The sequence below is a fragment of the Doryrhamphus excisus genome, chromosome 4 (genome assembly GCF_030265055.1).
Source record: "Doryrhamphus excisus isolate RoL2022-K1 chromosome 4, RoL_Dexc_1.0, whole genome shotgun sequence".
In the NCBI taxonomy this organism is placed as follows: Eukaryota; Metazoa; Chordata; class Actinopteri; order Syngnathiformes; family Syngnathidae; genus Doryrhamphus; species Doryrhamphus excisus.
The window spans coordinates 25880033-25901010 of NC_080469.1; the positions used below are offsets into that span (position 1 = coordinate 25880033).

At 47.0% G+C, this 20978-nt stretch overlaps 3 protein-coding genes across 5 annotated transcripts; 1 reads left to right on the forward strand and 2 right to left on the reverse strand.

The window, feature by feature from the left end:
• Positions 1 to 1160: 1160 nt before the first annotated feature.
• Positions 1161 to 20783, forward strand: sh2d3cb (SH2 domain containing 3Cb). Of its 3 annotated transcripts, none has more exons than XM_058070357.1 (12): positions 1161 to 1301; positions 3446 to 4043; positions 4951 to 4990; positions 6160 to 6288; positions 6359 to 6777; positions 6855 to 6934; positions 16026 to 16420; positions 16509 to 16624; positions 19642 to 19813; positions 19907 to 20018; positions 20147 to 20353; positions 20455 to 20783. In XM_058070357.1, exons 1-12 carry the CDS (start codon positions 1283 to 1285, stop codon positions 20622 to 20624), a joined length of 2457 nt encoding a protein of 818 aa, XP_057926340.1. In that variant the 5' UTR covers positions 1161 to 1282; the 3' UTR covers positions 20625 to 20783. The 3 variants fall into 3 exon arrangements, with proteins under 3 accessions (XP_057926340.1, XP_057926341.1, XP_057926342.1); XM_058070358.1 differs by having other exon boundaries at positions 6359 to 6744; XM_058070359.1 differs by lacking the exons at positions 1161 to 1301; positions 3446 to 4043 and adding an exon at positions 4266 to 4434.
• LOC131127946 (UDP-glucuronosyltransferase 2A2-like) lies at positions 7695 to 9286 on the reverse strand. The gene has a single exon (XM_058070361.1). The coding sequence runs from the start codon at positions 9284 to 9286 to the stop codon at positions 7706 to 7708; it is 1581 nt and encodes a 526-aa protein (XP_057926344.1). The 3' UTR covers positions 7695 to 7705.
• LOC131127944 (UDP-glucuronosyltransferase 2A2-like) lies at positions 11803 to 14270 on the reverse strand. Its single transcript, XM_058070360.1, has 2 exons — positions 14232 to 14270; positions 11803 to 13511 (listed from the first exon to the last, which is right to left on the reverse strand). The coding sequence occupies exon 2, from the start codon at positions 13495 to 13497 to the stop codon at positions 11917 to 11919; it is 1581 nt and encodes a 526-aa protein (XP_057926343.1). The 5' UTR covers positions 13498 to 13511; positions 14232 to 14270; the 3' UTR covers positions 11803 to 11916.
• Positions 20784 to 20978: the final 195 nt, after the last annotated feature.

Sequence of the window (20978 nt, forward strand, 5' to 3'; positions counted from 1 at the left end):
ATGTATACACTATGGGACTGCTTTAACACTTTCACTACTTGGTGCTTTCTTGCTAGATGCTACCATGCTAACTGTTAGCATGTTGCCATTTTACCAAATGTCCTCATGTCTAAAGGCAAATACACACATGGCATTATGCAGGGAGGTTATAGGACAGCCTTGGCACTTTAGGTACTCGAGGCTCTCTTGCTAGGTGCTAGCATGATAACCGTTAGCTTGTTACCATTTTAAAATTTTAGCTAATTTACTCATGTCTAAAGGCAAATACACACATGGCATGGCGTAGGGACACTATGGGACTGCTTTAACACTTTTGGGACTTGACGCTTTCTTGTTAGATGCTACCATGCTAACTGTTAGCATATTAGCATTTTGACTTTTTTATGCACATCTATATGAAAATACACACATGGCATGATGTATGGACACCATGGAACTGCCTTGGCACGTTTGCCACTTAGTGCCATCTTGCTAGGTGTCACCATGCTAACTGTTAGCATGTTGACATTTTGGCGATTTTACTCCTGTTTAACGGCCTACATACACATGACATGATGTAGGAATGCTTTCTCTGTGTGGACTCTTTTTGTTCATAAATATTTTTGTTGTACTTCCTGCCTCCGCATCTTGGGTTCCAGACCACTTTGTAGTTCTTGACATTTTTCTTCATATTATTACAATTTTTTCTCTTATTGTTATGACTTTGTTTCTGATTTTTGTTCTCATAATATTATGACTTCTTTTCTCCTAAATGTACCACTTTAATCTTGTAGATTATGATATTTTCTCCCGTATTATTAGAACATTTTTGGGGGATAATTTATAACCTTATTCTTATAATATTATGACATTGTTCTTGTTTTGTTATAACCTGTGTGTGTGTGTAGTGTAGTACAAGTAGAGCTACTGCATGAGTTTACATGGTTGCGTTTGTGCAGGAAATGCTAACAGGAAGTGTTGTAAGATAGACAGCACATGCTCACACAGCCAATATAAATACAATTACATGTAGATTGCAGTGCATATTGCTATGGAGTATATAGTCTATATTTCATACATGAGTTAGCCATGCAGGATTTGACTGACAAGAAAACAAAGTGAAATAAGTCAATTAGTGACATTGCTAGTTTAGTCTTGTGTGTGTGTGTGTGTGTGTGTGTGTGTGAGTGTGTGTTACTGGAAATATGATTGCATCCACCCATGTTCAGCTCTCACTTAGTCGTGCGACAGGAAGTCCTTCACTTTGTGTGAAGACGCCTGAAGCGGATAAAGAAAGACAGACATGAAGAGACACAAACACGGTAAGTTTTTGACAAACACGTCTTCTTGTGTGTGTGTGTGTGTGTGTGTGTGTGTGTGTGCATGTGTGTGTGTGTGTGTGTGTGTGACAGAGAGGGAGAGAGAGAGAGAGGCAGGTCATGTGGTGCTGTGATGCTAATGACGGTCCATACAAACATTATTCTCCTAATATTATCACCTTTTTGTGTTATTATGACTAGTAATATCCCATTCATTTACAACTTCTTCTCGCAATATTGAAAACTTTTATGGTCAGAAAATTATGACTTTATTCTTGTAAAATTCCTGATTTTTTTCCTTGTGAATTTACGACTTTATCATCAAATTCAGACTTTTTTTTTGCTCAGAAATGTACAACTTCCATTCTCCTAATATTCTGACTTTTTTCTCATAAATTTACAAATTTATTCTTGTAATATTCTGACTTTTTTTTCTCATGAATTTACAACTTTATTATTTCGACTGTTTTTATAAATTTTATGTATTTTTTTATCTCATAATATTACGACTTTCTTATTGTAAATTTACTATTTTATCCTCATAATATTAAGAATTTTCTGTTATTATTATGACTTATTTCTTGTATTACCAAAACTTTTTTTCCCATAAATTTACAAATTTATTCTTGTAATATTCAGACTTTTTTTCTCGTATTTTTACAACCTTTTCTCATAAATGTATACCTTTTATTGTTGGATTATTAAAATTTTTGTCATATTATGATGACTTTTTCCTGCAAAATGTATGCCCTTATTCTTGTAATATTACATTTTTTTGTTGTATTTGCCTTTTTAAAATGTAAATTCATGACTTTATTCTCATATCACAACTTTATTCTCGTAACATTATGACTTTTTTTCCTCATATTATTCTGACTTATTTTCAGATTACTGTGACTTTTCTTTTCGCTCCCAAAACACGTCTTTATTTAGCATCCATCCTTGTTGGTCCCACGGGGGGAATCAAAGCTAACATTTGTGAGAAGGAATTGAGAACAGAAGCCTTGAGAGTTTCCACGCACAAAACACAACAACCGCTCGTCTCTCTCCCACTCACTCCGTATTTACACATGGACTCCAGCGGAACCTTGGTTAGCGTCATGACGTCATAGACAGGCTGCGGAGCTAAGTTCCGTAGCAAGCCAGCTAGCGAGCTAGCTTCTTTGTTTGGAAACTAAGGACGTTTGGTGATGATTTAAAAACACCTTTACAATGAAGGTAAATGTTTAATCATCCCATTCATTCATCATTTATATGTATTTAGAATAGTTTTGTACCTGTAAGACTGTATAAAGATGTTTTGAGTCAAACGCTATTGACGTCATAGACGAGCTGCGGAGCGAACTTCCGTAGCAAGCTAGCAAGCTAGCTTCTTTGTTGGAAACGAAGGACGCTGTGTGATTAAAAACACACGTTTTCAATTAACGTAAATGTTTATTTATCCCATTCATTCATCGTTTCTATGTATTTAGAATAGTTTTGTACTTGCAAGACTGTATAAAGATGAACAAAGATGATAATTATTTGAGTCAAACGCTACGTAGCTGACTTCCGTAGCAATTAGCGAGCTAGCTTCTTTGTTTGGAAACTAAGAAACATTTTCCCGATCTTCTAAATATGTTTTTTTTTATTATTAGAGCCCTCTAGAGATGAATAACACATCTACAGTCACATTTAGTAGAATACGGTTTTAAAACATGCCTGTACCACAAAAATATAGTCGACATAATACAAGAAAAGAAATCAGATAAACTTGTTTACAACATTCTGAATACGGTTATTTATTATTATTAGAGCCCTCTAGACCTGACATAACACCCCTATATCACTTTTACATTCCTATTACACAATATAAGAAGACAAAATAAGGAGAAAACTTGTGTACAACGTATTATACAGTTTTTAACATTATTGGAGTCATCTAGACATGAAATAACACCCCTATAGTCAACTTTATGTTCCTATTACCCAATATAGTGGTCATAATAAGAGGTAAATAAGACCCGTACAAATCACAAAACTGTTTGATTTATTTGTAGTTTAGAAAAACTGGGGAAAACTTGCATCCAGAGTGGGAATAAACGTGTGACATGTGGCCCCCTGAAGGCAACACTTTGAAGTCTAACGAGCGTTATTCTGCTCTGCAGCCTCCAAGTGGTTCGGCAGTCTGGCCAACCTTTCCATGCGCCTCCCGTCTACCAGACAGAAGGCCGCCCCAGAGCATCTTGGGAGCAGGGCCAGGTCAGCTGACGACATGGAGTCCGGCCCCCAGCAGGGCGGCTACGTGCGCTCCAGCGACATGTACACTCATGTGGGCACTGTGCCCCGCGGCGAGAGGCACCAGCGGAGCTGTCGGGGGATGAAGCAGACCAGGACAAAGACGACGGGGGACGAGGAGAATGGGGGCGGTGGGGGGCGGAGGCAGCCGGGGGAACACGTACGAGACTCCCCCCTGCTCGGCGCTCTGTCCGGGCTCAGTCTCAACTGCCCGGACGGTCCCGCCGGCGCCTCCGCAGCCGCACGACCGCTGCCTGCCACGCCGAGGCTCAGCCGAGCTTCAGCTTTGACCTCCGACAGCGACCCTCGGGGCCAGGATGCTGAGGGCGCTCCCATCGTGCCAAAGAGTCCCGCTCAGGACGTGTACGTCCCCATGGACCCCATAGGTGACGCCGCCCGCAGACACGTGCACGAGCCGGGCCTCACGTGCACGCAGGGCACCACAAAGGAAGAGGAAGATGTGCACAGGTGACTATTTTTTTTAACACTTTTGCATGATATCAAATTTTCAATTACAAATTTAATTTATGAATAAAATTAATAAAATAAAAATAATTAATTTAATTAAAAAAATAAAACTAGCAGCACCTTCTCAAAGCTAACAGTTAATATTGCCTTTTCCGAATGAAATGAAGTGGTTATAATAAATGAAAAGTACAATGGAATAAACACACCATTGAAATGGCTGGTGTCCCAGCCCGCATGCGCAGTAGCGTCCTGCCGGACCCCTCTGACCAGGTCGCTCATCTGGATGGAGGGTTAAAGATGAAGATGAGTTAAAGAAGAAGGCATGAGAATCGGATGGTAGCCGCTAGAAGCGGTCAAACATGATTCGGATTCAAGCGGAGACAAAAATCCGGTGAGAAAATAACTTTTCTGAGATCTTGTCGCAAAGTTCCGGTATGGTCAGTGACTCGGCTAAGCTAGCTGCAGAGAGCAAACGTGTTAGCATGTTACGTTCCTCCCCCCGGAGATGTAAAAGTGTCATTTAAGTGGAATTGAAAAGTTTGAACCGATTGACGCGTTTTTTGTCGTCATGATAAAAGTTGACAGTAAGTAAATGAGTTAGCTTTTTGCTCAGCACCGTTTATATCGTCTTGTTGTGCCTTCACATCTGTTGCTGCTGTCATGGCAGCTCACCGCCACAGCTGTGTGCGCGTGCGCATGCCGGCGTGCGCGTGCTGTATGACATACAGGAAGAGGAAGTGTAATAAAATGTAATGCTACTTCGGGGACCTCTTGTTCGACAACCACTTTCTCATCGACTCTTTGCCAGAAAAGCAAAAAAAACCCAGCAAAAATAATATTTTTTTTTAAAGAATAAAGTACAAAAATATGAAGGGCTCAACTTGACTTTTCCTTTGTACCTTTTCAGCCAGCCTGAGGCAGCAGACAGCAGCGGTGAATACGTCAAGGTGAGCTTCTTCTCCTGCTTTTCTGTTGCCCTGTTACCGAAGCCCACAGAACACCACAAGTTCCACGACAGTGACTTATTATGGGATACTTGCTCATGAAATGAAAGGAATTCATTCACAGTCACACACAGACAGTTGTGTGTTGTGGTTCTGGTCCGGTGCCAGGTTCTCATTCACAGTGCAGCCGGACAAACCATTATGTCAAAGCAGAGGGGTGTCAGGCGTGAGAAAAACAACAGGTCATGTCAATATAATTGTGTGCGGACAAAAGACCCCGCCCCTCCCCCCGCGGCCCGCCCCCTTGTAGCGTGTTGATCTACAGTAGCTTCTTTCTGTGCTCAACGACGGCGCAGACAAAGCGCTGCTGAGTGATGCCTCCCGTCCCGTAATCATGTCGCCACGACGACGAAGCCAAGACTCCGGCACGGGTCCCGGGTCTGGGTCTTAAGGCCTCTGGTGGCGCCAGTGTTTTCTCATCAGGCCCTCTGTGTTGCTCATTTGAGTCCTGTCCGGGTCCACAAGAGTCCTGGTAACATAAACATTTCAAGTTGGAGAATAGAAAACCTCTTAAATATGTTTTCTGAGCATTATTATGGAAAATAGATATATAAGACTGCAAAAACTTGTTTACGACCCTCGAAATGCAGTTTTTAACATTATTAGAGCCTTGTATGACTCTGATACTCTGAGCCATTGGAGTGGTCACCTGATGTTCCTGTGACGTCACATGAAGACTAGCGAGCAGCTAGCAAGCAGTCCAAACTGGCAGGAATGAAAAAAGTACTATTTTGGACCAAATGAACCTCATTAGACTGTTGTTTACAACCTTCTAAATACATTTTTTAACATCATTAGAGACTTCCACCTATAAAATAACACCCCTATAGTAACCCTTACACTCCTATTACCCAATATAGTAGACATAATAAGAGAGAAATACAGTTGTAAACATTGTTAGAGCCCCCTAGACTTGAAATAACAACCCTATGCTCACCTCTACACTCCTACCACTCAATATAGACATAGTAAGAGACAATAAGACATGAAATAACACGCATATAAGACACCTTTTCACTCCCATTACCCAATATAGTAGGTATGAGAAAATAAAATAAGACATAATAAGACATTCTTGTTGTGTGCCGGCCCTCACCGTGATGCCCTTTCAGTTCTCCAAGGACAAGTTCTGGTTGGAGCCGCCATCGGAGAGCCTGAGGAGGCAGTTGGAGGAGGAGCTGAAGCTCGGCAGCGCCAACCTGAGGAGCCATGCCTGGTACCACGGACCCATTCCCTCGGAGGTCAGCCTGTCTGTCACACACCTCATATCGCCAACGCCCCCTGACAGGAAGTGTTGTCACATGTCCTCAGGTGTCCGAGAGCTTGCCTTTGACCCACGGTGACTTCCTCATCAGGGACTCTGACTCCAGTCTGGGTGACTTTGTCCTGACATCTCACTGGGACCATAAGACAACCCACGTCCCCATAAGGAAGATAGTGGTACAGTCCAGTGACAACGGCACTCGGGTCCAGTACAGCCTGGACCAGGAGGTCTTTGACTCCCTGCCCGCACTCGTTCGCTTCTACGTGGGCGGCAGAGCGGTCCTGACCCGCCAGAGCCCGGCACAGATTCACCAGCCGGTCAACAGGACGCTGCCGCTGAGCTACCTGGAGACAACGTTTGGCGCCGCCGTTGACTCGTCACCCTCGCGGATTTCCCTGGAAGACCTCAGTGAGGGGGAGGTCCGCGGCGAAAGGTTGTCACTAAACACCACCGTACAGACCGAAATGTCAGAAATGTTGATGGGGTGTCATTTGGGTTTTTGCTGCTAGCGATAATTGTTAAGCGTCTTCCGTTTGCGTGCAGATCTTCGTTTTTGCACCACCAAGACCGTGACCACCCTGCGCTCACCCCTGACGAAGAGACCCGCCTCCCAGCTGACAAGGGTAAGTCATCACTAGCTGCGTCTTAACTAAACTCCAATGCACTTAATTGGGTGGATGCTGTGGCGGTCACTGGAGGGCGCGCCCTAGCATGCTAGCACCTATTGCAAAAGTGCCAAGGCTGTCATACAATATCCCTGCATCATTCCATGTGTGTGTTTGCCTTTAGACGTGAGAAAATAAGCTAGCATGCTAACAGTTAGCATGCTAGCACCTAGCAAGATGGCACTCTATAGCAAAAGTGCCAAGGCTGTCATACAATATCCCTGCATCATTCCATGTGTGTGTTTGCCTTTAGACGTGAGAAAATAAGCTAGCATGCTAACAGTTAGCATGCTAGCACCTAGCAAGATGGCACTCTATAGCAAAAGTGCCAAGGCTGTCATACAATATCCCTGCATCATTCCATGTGTGTTTGCCGTTAGACGTGAGAAAATGAGCTAAAATGCTAACAGTTAGCATGCTAGCACCTAGCAAGATGGCACTCTATAGCAAAAGTGCCAAGGCTGTCATACAATATCCCTGCATCATTCCATGTGTGTTTGCCGTTAGACGTGAGAAAATAAGCTAGCATGCTAACAGTTAGCATGCTAGCACCTAGCAAGATGGCACTCTATAGCAAAAGTGCCAAGGCTGTCATACAATATCCCTGCATCATGCCATGTGTGTGTTTGCCTTTAAACGTGAGAAAAGGAGCTAGCATGCTAACAGTCATTCACGTGCATTCATGCAATCATTTTATAATTGTTGCTGTTTACAAGGACACATGGCGTATTATTGTTTTTTCACTTTGCTTCTGGAAAGCAACCTTGGCCACAAGAACTTTAGCAGTGAAATGCAAAGAGCGGCGCCAGCTAGCACGAGCGCCAGCAAGAAGGCCAGCACATCGATGGAGTAGTACTGGATCTTGGACATCTTGTACCATTCTGTCCGTAGGTGTTTGGCTCCCTTGTGCCTCATGACAAACTCGATCCAGAACATGGCGCGGTCCAGAGGCTTGATGGGCTGGTCCCTGTGCAGCTCCGACAGCCTCTTCATGTTCTGACGGTACGACGGTTCGTGCAGCACCGCCTTCAGAGCCGCCAGGAAGTTGTCCTCGTTCACCGTGGCGATGTCCAGCACCTCGGCCACGCCCCTCACCTTCATCCTGAAGAGGTTGTCGTGCTGGTCGAACATGAGGGGCAGGCCCACCAGGGGGATGCCGTGGTAAATGGCCTCCTGGACTCCGTTGGTGCCGCCGTGCGCCACAAACACTTTGGTCTTGGGGTGACCCAGGAGGTCGTTTTGAGGCAGCCAATCCAAAAGCAGCGTGTTGTTGCCGAGCGTGGACGGACGTTTGCCCTGGTGCCTCCAGATGACCTTCTGAGGGAGTCGGGCGAAAGCGGCGGCGATGTCGTCTGTGATGTCCTCGGGAAGGTAGGCGACCAAAGTACCGAGGGTCATCACGATGACGCCGTGTTCACCAGAACTTTGGACAAAGTCCTCCAGCTCTTGAGGGAGGGGCTTGGACGCCTTGCATTGAAATCCTGCCATGTAGACCACATTGGGCATGGTGGGGCGCGGGAATTCCAACGTGAAATCGTTCCTCATCAACCAGATGTCTGCTGCTTGGAAGAGCTCCATGTAGTGTACGTCTGGACCAAAGTAGTGGTGGACAAATGGCCTGTAGGCGGAGTCTGCTACGTACCAAACATACCAGCTACTGAGAAGGTAACACATCATGTTCTTGATCCGCTCAGAGAAGGTCATCTTGTCCGTCAGTATCACTCCCGGAATGGGGACATAAGACAAAGGGGAGGGAGCGATCATATGATGTCCGTCACCCTGAATAGCCCACCTGACGTTTAGAACCAGTGGAAGACCTAAACGGTGAGCCAGGAGAACCCCTCCGCCAAAGGCAGGGTCCGTCAGAACCATGTCGTATTTGGCATCATGGAAGCTCTTCATCATTTCCTTGTCTTCAAAGATGTCCCCCAACATCTGGACCACTAGATTGTTCAGCTCATAGAAGTAGTTCATCACTTGGTATTGTGCTGATAGGTAGGTCCAGAGTGAGGATCCTTTGCGCAGCATTTTCAGGACTCTGGTGACAATGAGATTAAAATTGTGCTCATTAAAGCCACAGGAGAAATTCAAGTTGATGGTATGGTAGAGGTCGGACTCCGGCTTGATGTACCAGTTGTCTCTTAGCTGGATCACTGTGATGTCATGGCCACGGGTGTGAAGCTCCTCAATGAGCACTTTCATGTTGATCCAGTGGCTTATGTCTACGGGGAACACCAGGATCCTCCCCCCCGTCACACAGCTGGAAGCACAGAGAAGCAAGGCCAGCACCGGCAGTGTCGACCGGGACATGTCTGTAGTGGGTTCTGGCAAGGGACACGGGAAATGTTAGTCATGTGGATTTGTGACTCTTTCTGAAAATCTTGGGTTCCCTCATAAACGGGTACCGTATTTGGGGGTGCGTTTTGTTTATTACAAACATGCGTGTAAGGTTACATTGGACGGGAGTCAAATGGTAAATACACTTTCACTTGGAGGCCACCTTTTTTTTACCAAGGATGCTTTACGTGGTCACGGGAGGGCGGTGGACCAAACATGAAGCTTTGAGACTGAGAGGCCACCGCAACCCCACACGAGCCATGCCAGCCCGGAATGTAGGAAGAACTCTTGATTTGTCGAGAGGAGACGGGTCAGTTCTGTTCATCGTGAAGTCCACCATGATCTACTTTGTCTTTACAGTGTTCAGTGCCAGATTGTTGCCTGAACTCCAGCTTCTAAGCTTCTGTACCTCATGACCGTAAGCTGCCTTGTCTCCCTTCCAGATCACCCAACCACTGTTGTATCGTCGTGGGGGTGGAGGAAAGCAAAGCTGTCTGGGGTTTGTTGGTCAGGAAGTCCTTGGTCTTGGTGTATGTTAGAGGGGGGGAGGCCTAAGGTGTCTGTTTTGGTGATCAGATTGTATTGAAGGCGAGCTATAGTCCACAAAGAGCATCCTGGCGTAGCTCTGCGGTTGTTTGAGGTGATTCAGCACGGCATGCAGGGCTATAGCGATGGCGTCCTCTGTGGATCTGTTCACCTGAGTATGGGAGGAAGACAGTCTGTGATGTGTTTAAGAGCCAGCCCCTTAAAGTACGTCATGAGAACATGCCAAGGGCAACAGGGCGGTAGTCATTAAGGCTGGTAATGGGTGTCTTTTGGGGTATTGGGATGATTGCTGAGGATTTCAGGCAGGTGGGGGTGACCTCTTGGAACAGAGAGAGGTTCAAGAACCTGCGGAAGACACTAGAGACCTGGTGTCCGGTACTCGGCCTGGGCCAGCAGCCTGGGGTTCTGGGGTTCACGGCCAGGAGCACACGCATCATACCATGCTACTTCACAATGAGTGGGGGTTTTGGAACCTCAAGGGGGTGGCGGCTGGGATCCGAGCAGATGAGTGTCACTGTGGTGGTTAAAGATCCACAATACTTGAATACTTATCAGCGCCCCTCAGGATAGATCACGTCATGGAGTATTTGAGGAGTAACCAGTAGTCGTGGCGGAACCAGTTGCATGCAGCAGTCCCCTTCCCCGTGTCTACTGAACATTGGAGGTGCACTGCATTCATCTTCCATGATCCACTTGTCTTTATCCCTATCTCACCGGAAAGGCCAAGTGTTCCCAAACTGTTCCCAAACAATGAAGGAGGCTTTTCAAGCTCTGGTTTCTCTTTGCCACGATCAGAATCCTCAACTCCTGCTAGCCAAAAGCTAGACTCCACTGCAGTTGTTGACAGAGTAGAGACATGACACACAGCAGGTACACTTCCGTGGACTGCGTGGGAACTCGGTGCAGATCTGTGCCCTACCGAATGATCCGTACTGAAAAATCGGATCAGGAATAAATGTACCATTCCACCATAACGTCCGCTTAGACTTGCATGGCAGTTAAGGACGCTACATCAAACATTGCTTGTACTTCCTAAAGACCGTGGAACAGAGGATCAACGATCAAGACCACAGTCACATTTAACGGACGTCTGGTCGGCTGACACAAACACCAGAGAAGACTTGAGACCTACCACGGATTTCAGGTGTGCTGGATGGTCCGAGCGGCTCACAGGATGGCAGACCGCTGCTTATATAAGCTTCCTGGTAGGTTGACTTTTACACATCCTTCTGTTTGTTTTTTCTGAGGGCCAATCACACGGCTTCTTACTACTTTTCCTTCAAATTCTCTCTGAGGTTGGATCCTTTCAGTAGACGCTGGGTAACTGCTTATTAAATCAAAGATATGAAAAGACTTTCTCCGGTCTGACAACTGACTCTTGAACTAATGGTCCAGTGATTCTAGGCTGTTGTCCATAGGTATGAATAGGAGTGGGAATGGTTCTTTGTCCATATGGGCCCTGGGATTGGCTGGCCACCAACCAGTCCAGGGTGGACCCCGCCTCTTGCCCCAAGACAGCTGGGATAGGCTCCAGCATACCCACGACCCTAGTGAGGATAAGCGGTACAGAAAATGTATGGATGGATGGTAGTGTGATATAATCTGTAGGTCCCCTCAGGGTGTCAACAAACAGTTCTCATGAGGGTACACAGTGAAGGGAGGAGGAACGTTTACCCTTCTGGGTCTTCATTTATGTCAAATAAAACTCAACAAGTGACTGTCAATTTCACTTAGAAACCAAGACATAAACTCGAGTGGTCTTTTCCAACAGGGAGACGTCTCTCAAAAGTTGTGACGCAGTAAGGTAGTCATTTGAAACTTCAAACATCTTGAGGTTTTTTTGGGAATAAAAGTCATGTGGTAAACCCAAAAACCCTGAGCCGGAGGATCCTGCTGGCTGTTGGCATGTAACCTTGAGTCAGAGGCGCAAACAAAGTAGGTTCCATGATTTTATTACAGACATGTTGTTACTCAGTGACATTTGTACACGATAATGCACTTTTTCCAACCTTCCATACAGGAAGTTGAACTTTTTTATCAAAAGGACACATGGTGTATTATTGTTTTTTCACTTTGCTTCTGGAAAGCGACCTTGGCCACAGGAACTTTAGCAGTGAAATGCAAAGAGCGGCGCCAGCTAGCACGAGCGCCAGCAAGAAGGCCAGCACATCGATGGAGTAGTACTGGATCTTGGACATCTTGTACCATTCAGTCCGTAGGTGTTTGGCTCCCTTGTGCCTCATGACAAACTCGATCCAGAACATGGCGCGGTCCAGAGGCTTGATGGGCTGGTCCCTGTGCAGCTCCGACAGCCTCTTCATGTTCTGACGGTACGACGGTTCGTACAGCACCGCCTTCAGAGCCGCCAGGAAGTTGTCCTCGTTCACCGTGGCGATGTCCAGCACCTCGGCCACGCCCCTCACCTTCATCCTGAAGAGGTTGTCGTGCTGGTCGAACATGAGGGGCAGGCCCACCAGGGGGATGCCGTGGTAAATGGCCTCCTGGACTCCGTTGGTGCCGCCGTGCGCCACAAACACTTTGGTCTTGGGGTGACCCAGGAGGTCGTTTTGAGGCAGCCAATCCAAAAGCAGCGTGTTGTTGCCGAGCGTGGACGGACGTTTGCCCTGGTGCCTCCAGATGACCTTCTGAGGGAGTCGGGCGAAAGCGGCGGCGATGCCGTCTGTGATGTCCTCGGGAAGGTAGGCGACCAAAGTACCGAGGGTCATCACGATGACGCCGTGTTCACCAGAACTTTGGACAAAGTCCTCCAGCTCTTGAGGGAGGGGCTTGGACGCCTTGCATTGAAATCCTGCCATGTAGACCACATTGGGCATGGTGGGGCGCGGGAATTCCAACGTGAAATCGTTCCTCATCAACCAGATGTCTGCTGCTTGGAAGAGCTCCATGTAGTGTACGTCTGGACCAAAGTAGTGATGGACAAATGGTTTGTAGGTGGAGTCTGCTACGTACCAAACTTGCCAGCAGGTGAAGAAGTAATACATCATGTTCTTGATCCGCTCAGAGAAGGTCATCTTGTCTGTCAGTTCCACTCCCGGAATGGGGACATAAGACAAAGGGGAGGGAGCGATGGCAAGATTTCCGTCACCCTGGACAGTCCACCTGACGTTTAGAACCAGTGGAAGACCTAAACGGTGAGCCAGGAGAACCCCTCCGCCAAAGGCAGGGTCCGTCAGAACCATGTCGTATTTGGCATCATGGAAGCTCTTCATCATTTCCTTGTCCTCAAAGATGTCCCCCAACATCTGGACCACCCTCTTGTTGCACCAATAAAACTGGTCCACCACTTGGAATTGTAGCGCTAGGAAAGCCCAGAACGAGGCGCCTTTCTTCTGCATGTCTAGAAGTCTGGTGACAAAGGAGCCAAAGTTGTCCTTATCAAAACCGCTGGAGAAGTTCAAGTTGATGGCCTTGTAGAGGTCGGACTCCGGTTTGATGTACCAGTTGTCTCTGTGTCGGATCACTGTGATGTCATGGCCACGGGTGTGGAGCTCCTCAATGAGCACTTTCATGTTGATCCAGTGGCTTCCGTCTATGGGGAACACCAGGATCCTCCCCCCCGTCACACAGTGGGAAGCGCAGAGAAGCGCAGCCAGCGCCAGCAGCGTCGGCCGGGGCATGTCTGTAGTGGGTTCTGGCGAGGGACACAGGAATGTTAGCTGACCTGAAAACGGTCGTGATTACTCAACATTGGTTTCTCATCTTTACGGTTCAACTGGGCAACTAGGGGTTCGGTATCTAATGGACAGACAGGGGTTTCAAACCAGCAACCTCGAGGTTGCGTGACAACCACGATCGGGGATTCCCACACCGTCTCTGTATCACACTCTGACTGGACAAAGCGACACAGCAGTCTGCTGCCCCTCACATCAACGGATGGGGCTCAACTCAGTTAGTTAGCATCCGTATTTTGCTTGAAACACACTTCCTGTTTTCAGCTATCAGTAATAGCGGAGTTTGACCGGGAGATGGTTCCGTTTAGTTGCTATTTACTTCTGAGGTTGGCTGTTCTCTGTTAGCATTAGCTCGCTAACGTTAAGGTTGTTGACAAATCTGTCACATTTCCCGGCAACGCTCCCAGATTCCTTGCAAATTCCAGGCGCTCTGTTCCCGCAGGCTTAGCAGAGTCACGTTCTGCTCTCGTCTTATTCTCCTGCTCTGGGCGGCGGCCCCCTTTATCAGCCCGTTTTACTATAACTGTAGTTAAAATGTAGTATTCTGTATATAAGAATGTATATAAGTCCTAATAGTCCCAGAAGAAAAAATACAATATGAGTAAAATCAAGTGTTTTTTTGCTCCTTAGCGTATCCGTTTTGTGTTTGAGGAGGTGAATGGTGGAGTGTTTACACTTACCGCAGACCTGCCGTGTGTGAGCGGCCCCCCCAGCCTAGCGGGCTAAAGTCCACCTTTCTCAGGCGGGGGCGGGCGGGTGGCGGCCGGCTTATGTAAGCTTAGTCTTTTCACCAGGAAGCAGCCAATGGCGCCATGTCTTATCTTATTTGAACATATTTAACATAGTTATTTTTACTTGAATAATAATGTTTCTTTCTTCATATAGATGTTATGTGTAGGTGCTAGCATGCTAATTGATAGCATGTTAGCATTTTAGCAAATGTACTCACGTCTAAAGGTAAATACACACATGGCATTATGCAGGGAGGTTATAGGACAGCCTTGGCACTTTCGGTACTTGAGGCTCTCTAGCTAGGTGCTAGCATGACAACCGTTAGCATGTTAGCATTTTAGCATTTCTGCTAATTTACCCATGTCTAAAGGCAAATACACACATGGCATGACGTAGGGACTGCCTTAACACTTTCACTACTTGGTGCTTTCTTGTTAGATGCTACCATGCTAACTGTTAGCATTTTAGCAAATGTCCTCATGTCTAAAGGCAAATATACACATGGCATTATGCAGGGAGGTTATAGGACAGCCTCGGCACTTTCGGTACTTGAGGCTCTCTTGCTAGGTGCTAGCATGATAACCGTTAGCATGTTAGCATTTCAGCTAATTTACTCATGTCTAACGGAAAATACACACATGGCATGACGTAGGGACTGCCTTAACACTTTCACTACTTGGTGCTTTCTTGTTAGATGCTACCATGCTAACTGTTAGCATTTTAGCAAATGTCCTCATGTCTAAAGGCAAATATACACATGGCATTATGCAGGGAGGTTATAGGACAGCCTCGGCACTTTCGGTACTTGAGGCTCTCTTGCTAGGTGCTAGCATGATAACCGTTAGCATGTTAGCATTTTAGCTAATTTACTCATGTCTAACGGCAAATACACACATGGCATGACGTAGGGACTGCCTAAACACTTTCACTACTTGGTGCTTTCTTGTTAGATGCTACCATGCTAACTGTTAGCATTTTAGCAAATGTCCTCATGTCTAAAGGCAAATATACACATGGCATTATGCAGGGAGGTTATAGGACAGCCTTGGCACTTTCGGTACTTGAGGCTCTCTTGCTAGGTGCTAGCATGATAACCGTTAGCATGTTAGCATTTCAGCTAATTTACTCATGTCTAACGGCAAATACACACATGGCATGACGTAGGGACTGCCTAAACACTTTCACTACTTGGTGCTTTCTTGTTAGATGCTACCATGCTAACTGTTAGCATGTTAGCATTTTAGCTAATTTACTCATGTCTAAAGGCAAATACACACAGGGCATGGTGTAGGGACACTGCGGGACTGCCTTAACACTTTTGGGACTTGGTGCTTTCTTGCTAGATGCCACCTTGCTAACTGTTAGCATTTTAGCTAATGTTCGTATGTCTAAAGGCAAATATACACATGGCATTATGCAGGGATGTTATAGGACTTTTATTTTGATGTATTCTGTCATTTTTATTTCCATAATTGTGTTTTTTCTTTTGATGTTTCAATGAATTTTATTGTTCATGTAAAATATTTATTTGTCACGTTTATTTCATTAATTTTTTCTTCATAATTTTTCTACTTTTTGTAATTCACTTTCTTTTTAAAGTAACATATTTATGCTGTGATTTTCTTTCCTAATTTTGTACTTTTTCTTGTGAGTTCATTATATTTCTCATTTCCACGTTAGCATGTTAGCTAGCTGAGACTCGAATGCGTCATGCGTGAAGATGTCAGTCTTTCCTTCTGCAGGAGTTGAGTCCGGAAGCGCTGCTCCGCGGCACCTCACAGGAAGTCGGGAGGACGGACATTCCGGCACCCCGCCTGTCGTCGCCCCAGCTGAGCGGGTGCAAGTGAAAAGGGCCGCCGTGCGGCCAGACGCAGATGGAAGCTGCTACGCGGACATCTCCCCGGGCCCCCGGAGCTTCGTGGAGCGGCTTAGTGCGGAGGAGGACATTGTCCGGGACGTCTGCTCTCCTCCCGTGGTGGAGACAGTGTCCTCCTTCCGGCCCGGCAGGTACCGGTCGGCGCTGATGCCCGCAGAGAACAAGCCTCTGGAAGCGGGCGTCCTGCGGAGGGTGAAGGCGCTCTTGGCCGAGGCGGACCCGAAGACGGCGGCCCGCCACATCACCAAGTGTGACTGCACGGTGCCGAACCGTCCCACGCTCGTCCCACGCTCGTCCTTCATACGTGAACGGATGATGACGATGACGGCTTTGTGTTTGCTCCTGACAGGTGGCGCGAATACTGGAGGTGCTGCCGGAGGTTCAGAGGATGATGGGAGTCACCTCAGGGATGGAGCTGCTCACGCTGCCACACGGACAACGCCTCCGACTGGACCTGCTGGAGAGGCGAGTGCAACCGGGACATCGTGGGGGCAGCAGCCCCAGCAGGGAGGCCCAGACTTCCCTCATTGAGCTCATTGGAGGGGGGACCCATGTAACCTCTTCGGGCTGTGTCCGGCCGGGCCCCATGGGTACAGCCCTATCCACCAGGTGCTCAGCCATCGTGCCCCTCCTCCAGGCCTGGCTCCAGAAGGGGACCCCTGGGACCCGTGTCTGGGCAAGAGGAAACCTGGTCCAAAGTTTGCATTCATCATAAGGGTCATTTTGAGCTACTCTTAGAGTCTGATCCCTCAGCTAGGACCTGTTTGTCATGGGTGACCCTACCAGGGGCATAAAAGCCCCCTACAACCTCGCTCCTGGGACCATTGGGACACGCAAACTCCTCTACCATGATAAGGTGGTAGCTCAGGGAGTATACGTGCTAGTTAGCATTAAACATAAGTGACAGCGTGACATGCTAGTTAGCATTAAACGTGAGTGACAGCGTGACATGCTAGTTAGCATTAAACGTGAATGACAGCGTGACATGCTAGTTAGCATTAAACGTGAGTGACAGGGTGACATGCTAGTTAGCATTAATAGTGAGTGACAGCGTGACATGCTAGTTAGCATTAAACGTGAGTGACAGCGTGACATGCTAGTTAGCATTAGACGTGAGTGACAGCGTGACATGCTAGTTAGCATTAAACATAAGTGACAGCGTGACATGCTAGTTAGCATTAAACGTGAGTGACAGCGTGACATGCTAGTTAGCATTAAACGTGAATGACAGCGTGACATGCTAGTTAGCATTAAACGTGAGTGACAGGGTGACATGCTAGTTAGCATTAAACGTGAGTGACAGGGTGACATGCTAGTTAGCATTAATAGTGAGTGACAGCGTGACATGCTAGTTAGCATTAAACGTGAGTGACAGCGTGACATGCTAGTTAGCATTAGACGTGAGTGACAGCGTGACATGCTAGTTAGCATTAAATATGAGTGACAGCGTGACATGCTAGTTAGCATTAAACGTGAGTGACAGCGTGACATGCTAGTTAGCATTAAACATGAGTGACAGCGTGACATGCTAGTTAGCATTAAACGTGAGCGACAGCGTGACATGCTAGTTAGCATTAAACGTGAATGACAGCGTAACATGCTAGTTATCATTAAATGTGAGTGACAGTGTGACATGCTAGTTAGCATTAGACGTGAGTGACAGCGTGACATGCTAGTTAGCATTAGACGTGAGTGACAGCGTGACATGCTAGTTAGCATTAGACGTGAGTGACAGCGTGACATGCTAGTTAGCATTAAACGTGAGTGACAGCGTGACATGCTAGTTAGCATTAAACATGAGTGACAGCGTGACATGCTAGTTAGCATTAAGCGTGAGTGACAGCGTGACATGCTAGTTAGCATTAAACATGAGTGACAGGGTGACATGCTAGTTAGCATTCATAGTGAGTGACAGCGTGACATGCTAGTTAGCATTAGACGTGAGTGACAGCGTGACATGCTAGTTAGCATTAGACGTGAGTGACAGCGTGACATGCTAGTTAGCATTAAACATGAGTGACAGCGTGACATGCTAGTTAGCATTAAGCGTGAGTGACAGCGTGACATGCTAGTTAGCATTAAACATGAGTGACAGGGTGACATGCTAGTTAGCATTCATAGTGAGTGACAGCGTGACATGCTAGTTAGCATTAAACGTGAGTGACAGCGTGACATGCTAGTTAGCATTAATAGTGAGTGACAGCGTGACATGCTAGTTAGCATTAAACGTGAGTGACAGCGTGACATGCTAGTTAGCATTAAACGTGAGTGACAGCGTGACATGCTAGTTAGCATTAAACGTGAGTGACAGCGTGACATGCTAGTTAGCATTAAACGTGAGTGACAGCGTGACATGCTAGTTAGCATTAGACGTGAGTGACAGCGTGACATGCTAGTTAGCATTAAACGTGAGTGACAGGGTGACATGCTAGTTAGCATTAAACATGAGTGACAGCGTGACATGCTAGTTAGCATTAAACGTGAGCGACAGCGTGACATGCTAGTTAGCATTAAACGTGAGTGACAGCGTGACATGCTAGTTAGCATTAGACGTGAGTGACAGCGTGACATGCTAGTTAGCATTAGACGTGAGTGACAGCGTGACATGCTAGTTAGCATTAGACGTGAGTGACAGCGTGACATGCTAGTTAGCATTAAACGTGAGTGACAGCGTGACATGCTAGTTAGCATTAAACATGAGTGACAGCGTGACATGCTAGTTAGCATTAAACGTGAGTGACAGCGTGACATGCTAGTTAGCATTAAACATGAGTGACAGCGTGACATGCTAGTTAGCATTAAGCGTGAGTGACAGCGTGACATGCTAGTTAGCATTAAACATGAGTGACAGGGTGACATGCTAGTTAGCATTCATAGTGAGTGACAGCGTGACATGCTAGTTAGCATTAGACGTGAGTGACAGCGTGACATGCTAGTTAGCATTAGACGTGAGTGACAGCGTGACATGCTAGTTAGCATTAAACGTGAGTGACAGCGTGACATGCTAGTTAGCATTAAACATGAGTGACAGCGTGACATGCTAGTTAGCATTAAGCGTGAGTGACAGCGTGACATGCTAGTTAGCATTAAACATGAGTGACAGGGTGACATGCTAGTTAGCATTCATAGTGAGTGACAGCGTGACATGCTAGTTAGCATTAAACGTGAGTGACAGCGTGACATGCTAGTTAGCATTAATAGTGAGTGACAGCGTGACATGCTAGTTAGCATTAAACGTGAATGACAGCGTGACATGCTAGTTAGCATTAAACGTGAGTGACAGCGTGACATGCTAGTTAGCATTAGACGTGAGTGACAGCGTGACATGCTAGTTAGCATTAGACGTGAGTGACAGCGTGACATGCTAGTTAGCATTAGACGTGAGTGACAGCGTGACATGCTAGTTAGCATTAGACGTGAGTGACAGCGTGACATGCTAGTTAGCATTAAACGTGCGTGACAGTGAGCTTTTTTTCCTGCAGGCTGCACACCATGGCCACCATGCTAGCGGTCAACGTGCTGGGCTGCACGGGCACCACCGAGGAGCGGGCGGGCCTGCTGCACAGAATGGTCCGCACGGCGGCCGAGCTGAAGTGCAACATGGGAAACATGTTTGGCTTTGCTGCTGTCATGAGAGCGCTGGAGCTGCCACAGGTAAAGGTTTTTCCTGTGACACGTGTGAACTTTAGCTCCGATGGTTGAGCACTGCCATGTGAGACTCTTCTGTTTCTGCTGTCGCTCGGCCAGGTGGGGCGTCTGGAGCAGACCTGGACGATGTTACGCCAACGGCACACAGAGGGCGCTATTCTCTACGAGAAAACTCTGAGGCCCTTCCTGAAGAGCCTGAACGAAGGCAAAGGTACAGAACCATGGTTTGTTTAGCAGTGGGATGGAGGCCCGCATAGTCCAGTCCACTTTCTTTACTTTAGACCCTTTTCAGACCCTAGTAACCATAACCACGTGTCCTCGCACGGTGTCGTCCCGCAGAAAGCTGTCCTTCCTCCAGCACCAGCTTCCCCCACATCCTCCCCCTCCTATACCTCCTGGAGAAAGGTGTGGCGGTGGGTGAGGGGGCGGAGCCCTGGGAGACGGTGGATGCCGGAGTAGACGTGCTGATGTTCCACCTCGAGGAGGCCAGGACCATTGCGCAGCTGGGGGGCGTCTACAGGTGCAACGCTGAGAACAAACTGCAAGGTAAAGTGGTTAAAACCCAAAAAGTACATCTCAGAAGAGGGATTCGAACCCGCGCCTTCAACTGCTCGGCCGTCCTGACACGCTGGTCATGGATGTTTCAGGTTTCCAGGAGCAGGAGGACCTCACTGAGGTGTTCCACACTGACTTCCAGATGAGGCTGCTGTGGGGGAGCAGGGGGGCCATGGAGAGTCAGGCACTGCGCTACGCCAAATTCGAGCAGGTGCTGACGGCCTTGTCCAACCGCCTGGAGCCGCCCACGCGACCCCGCTGACGTCGGCCGCACGTCTTCGCTCACAACGGTCACGTGACGCCACCATGACTACACTTCCATGCGGGCACTGACTGAGCGATGAAGGGGATGCTACTTTGCCACTTTAGATTTTGTAAATCAACACTTGTACATTCCAATAAAGTTGTGCATTTATCTAAATGGCACGTGTGTTCATTATGGATGACGTAACGCAATGTTCATATTCATGTGAATAACAAGCTAGGATGTAGTACTTCCCTTATGTGCAATGTCTACATTTTTTTAAAACCTACTTTTAGCAAACGAATTAAACGCACTGTTACTATTAATTCCACGCTGATGTATTATTCTAAAGCGAAAAAAAGTCTCTTTTCG

Coding starts and splice junctions, on each gene's coding strand:
- sh2d3cb (XM_058070357.1), top strand. Junction 4,991..6,159: donor GCAGCGGTGAATACGTCAAG/GTGAGCTTCTTC, acceptor ATGCCCTTTCAG/TTCTCCAAGGACAAGTTCTG. Junction 6,935..16,025: donor CCGCCTCCCAGCTGACAAGG/GTAAGTCATCAC, acceptor TTCCTTCTGCAG/GAGTTGAGTCCGGAAGCGCT.
- LOC131127946 (XM_058070361.1), bottom strand. CDS start 9,286: ATGTCCCGGTCGACACTGCCGGTGCTGGCCTTGCTTCTCTGTGCTTCC.
- LOC131127944 (XM_058070360.1), bottom strand. CDS start 13,497: ATGCCCCGGCCGACGCTGCTGGCGCTGGCTGCGCTTCTCTGCGCTTCC.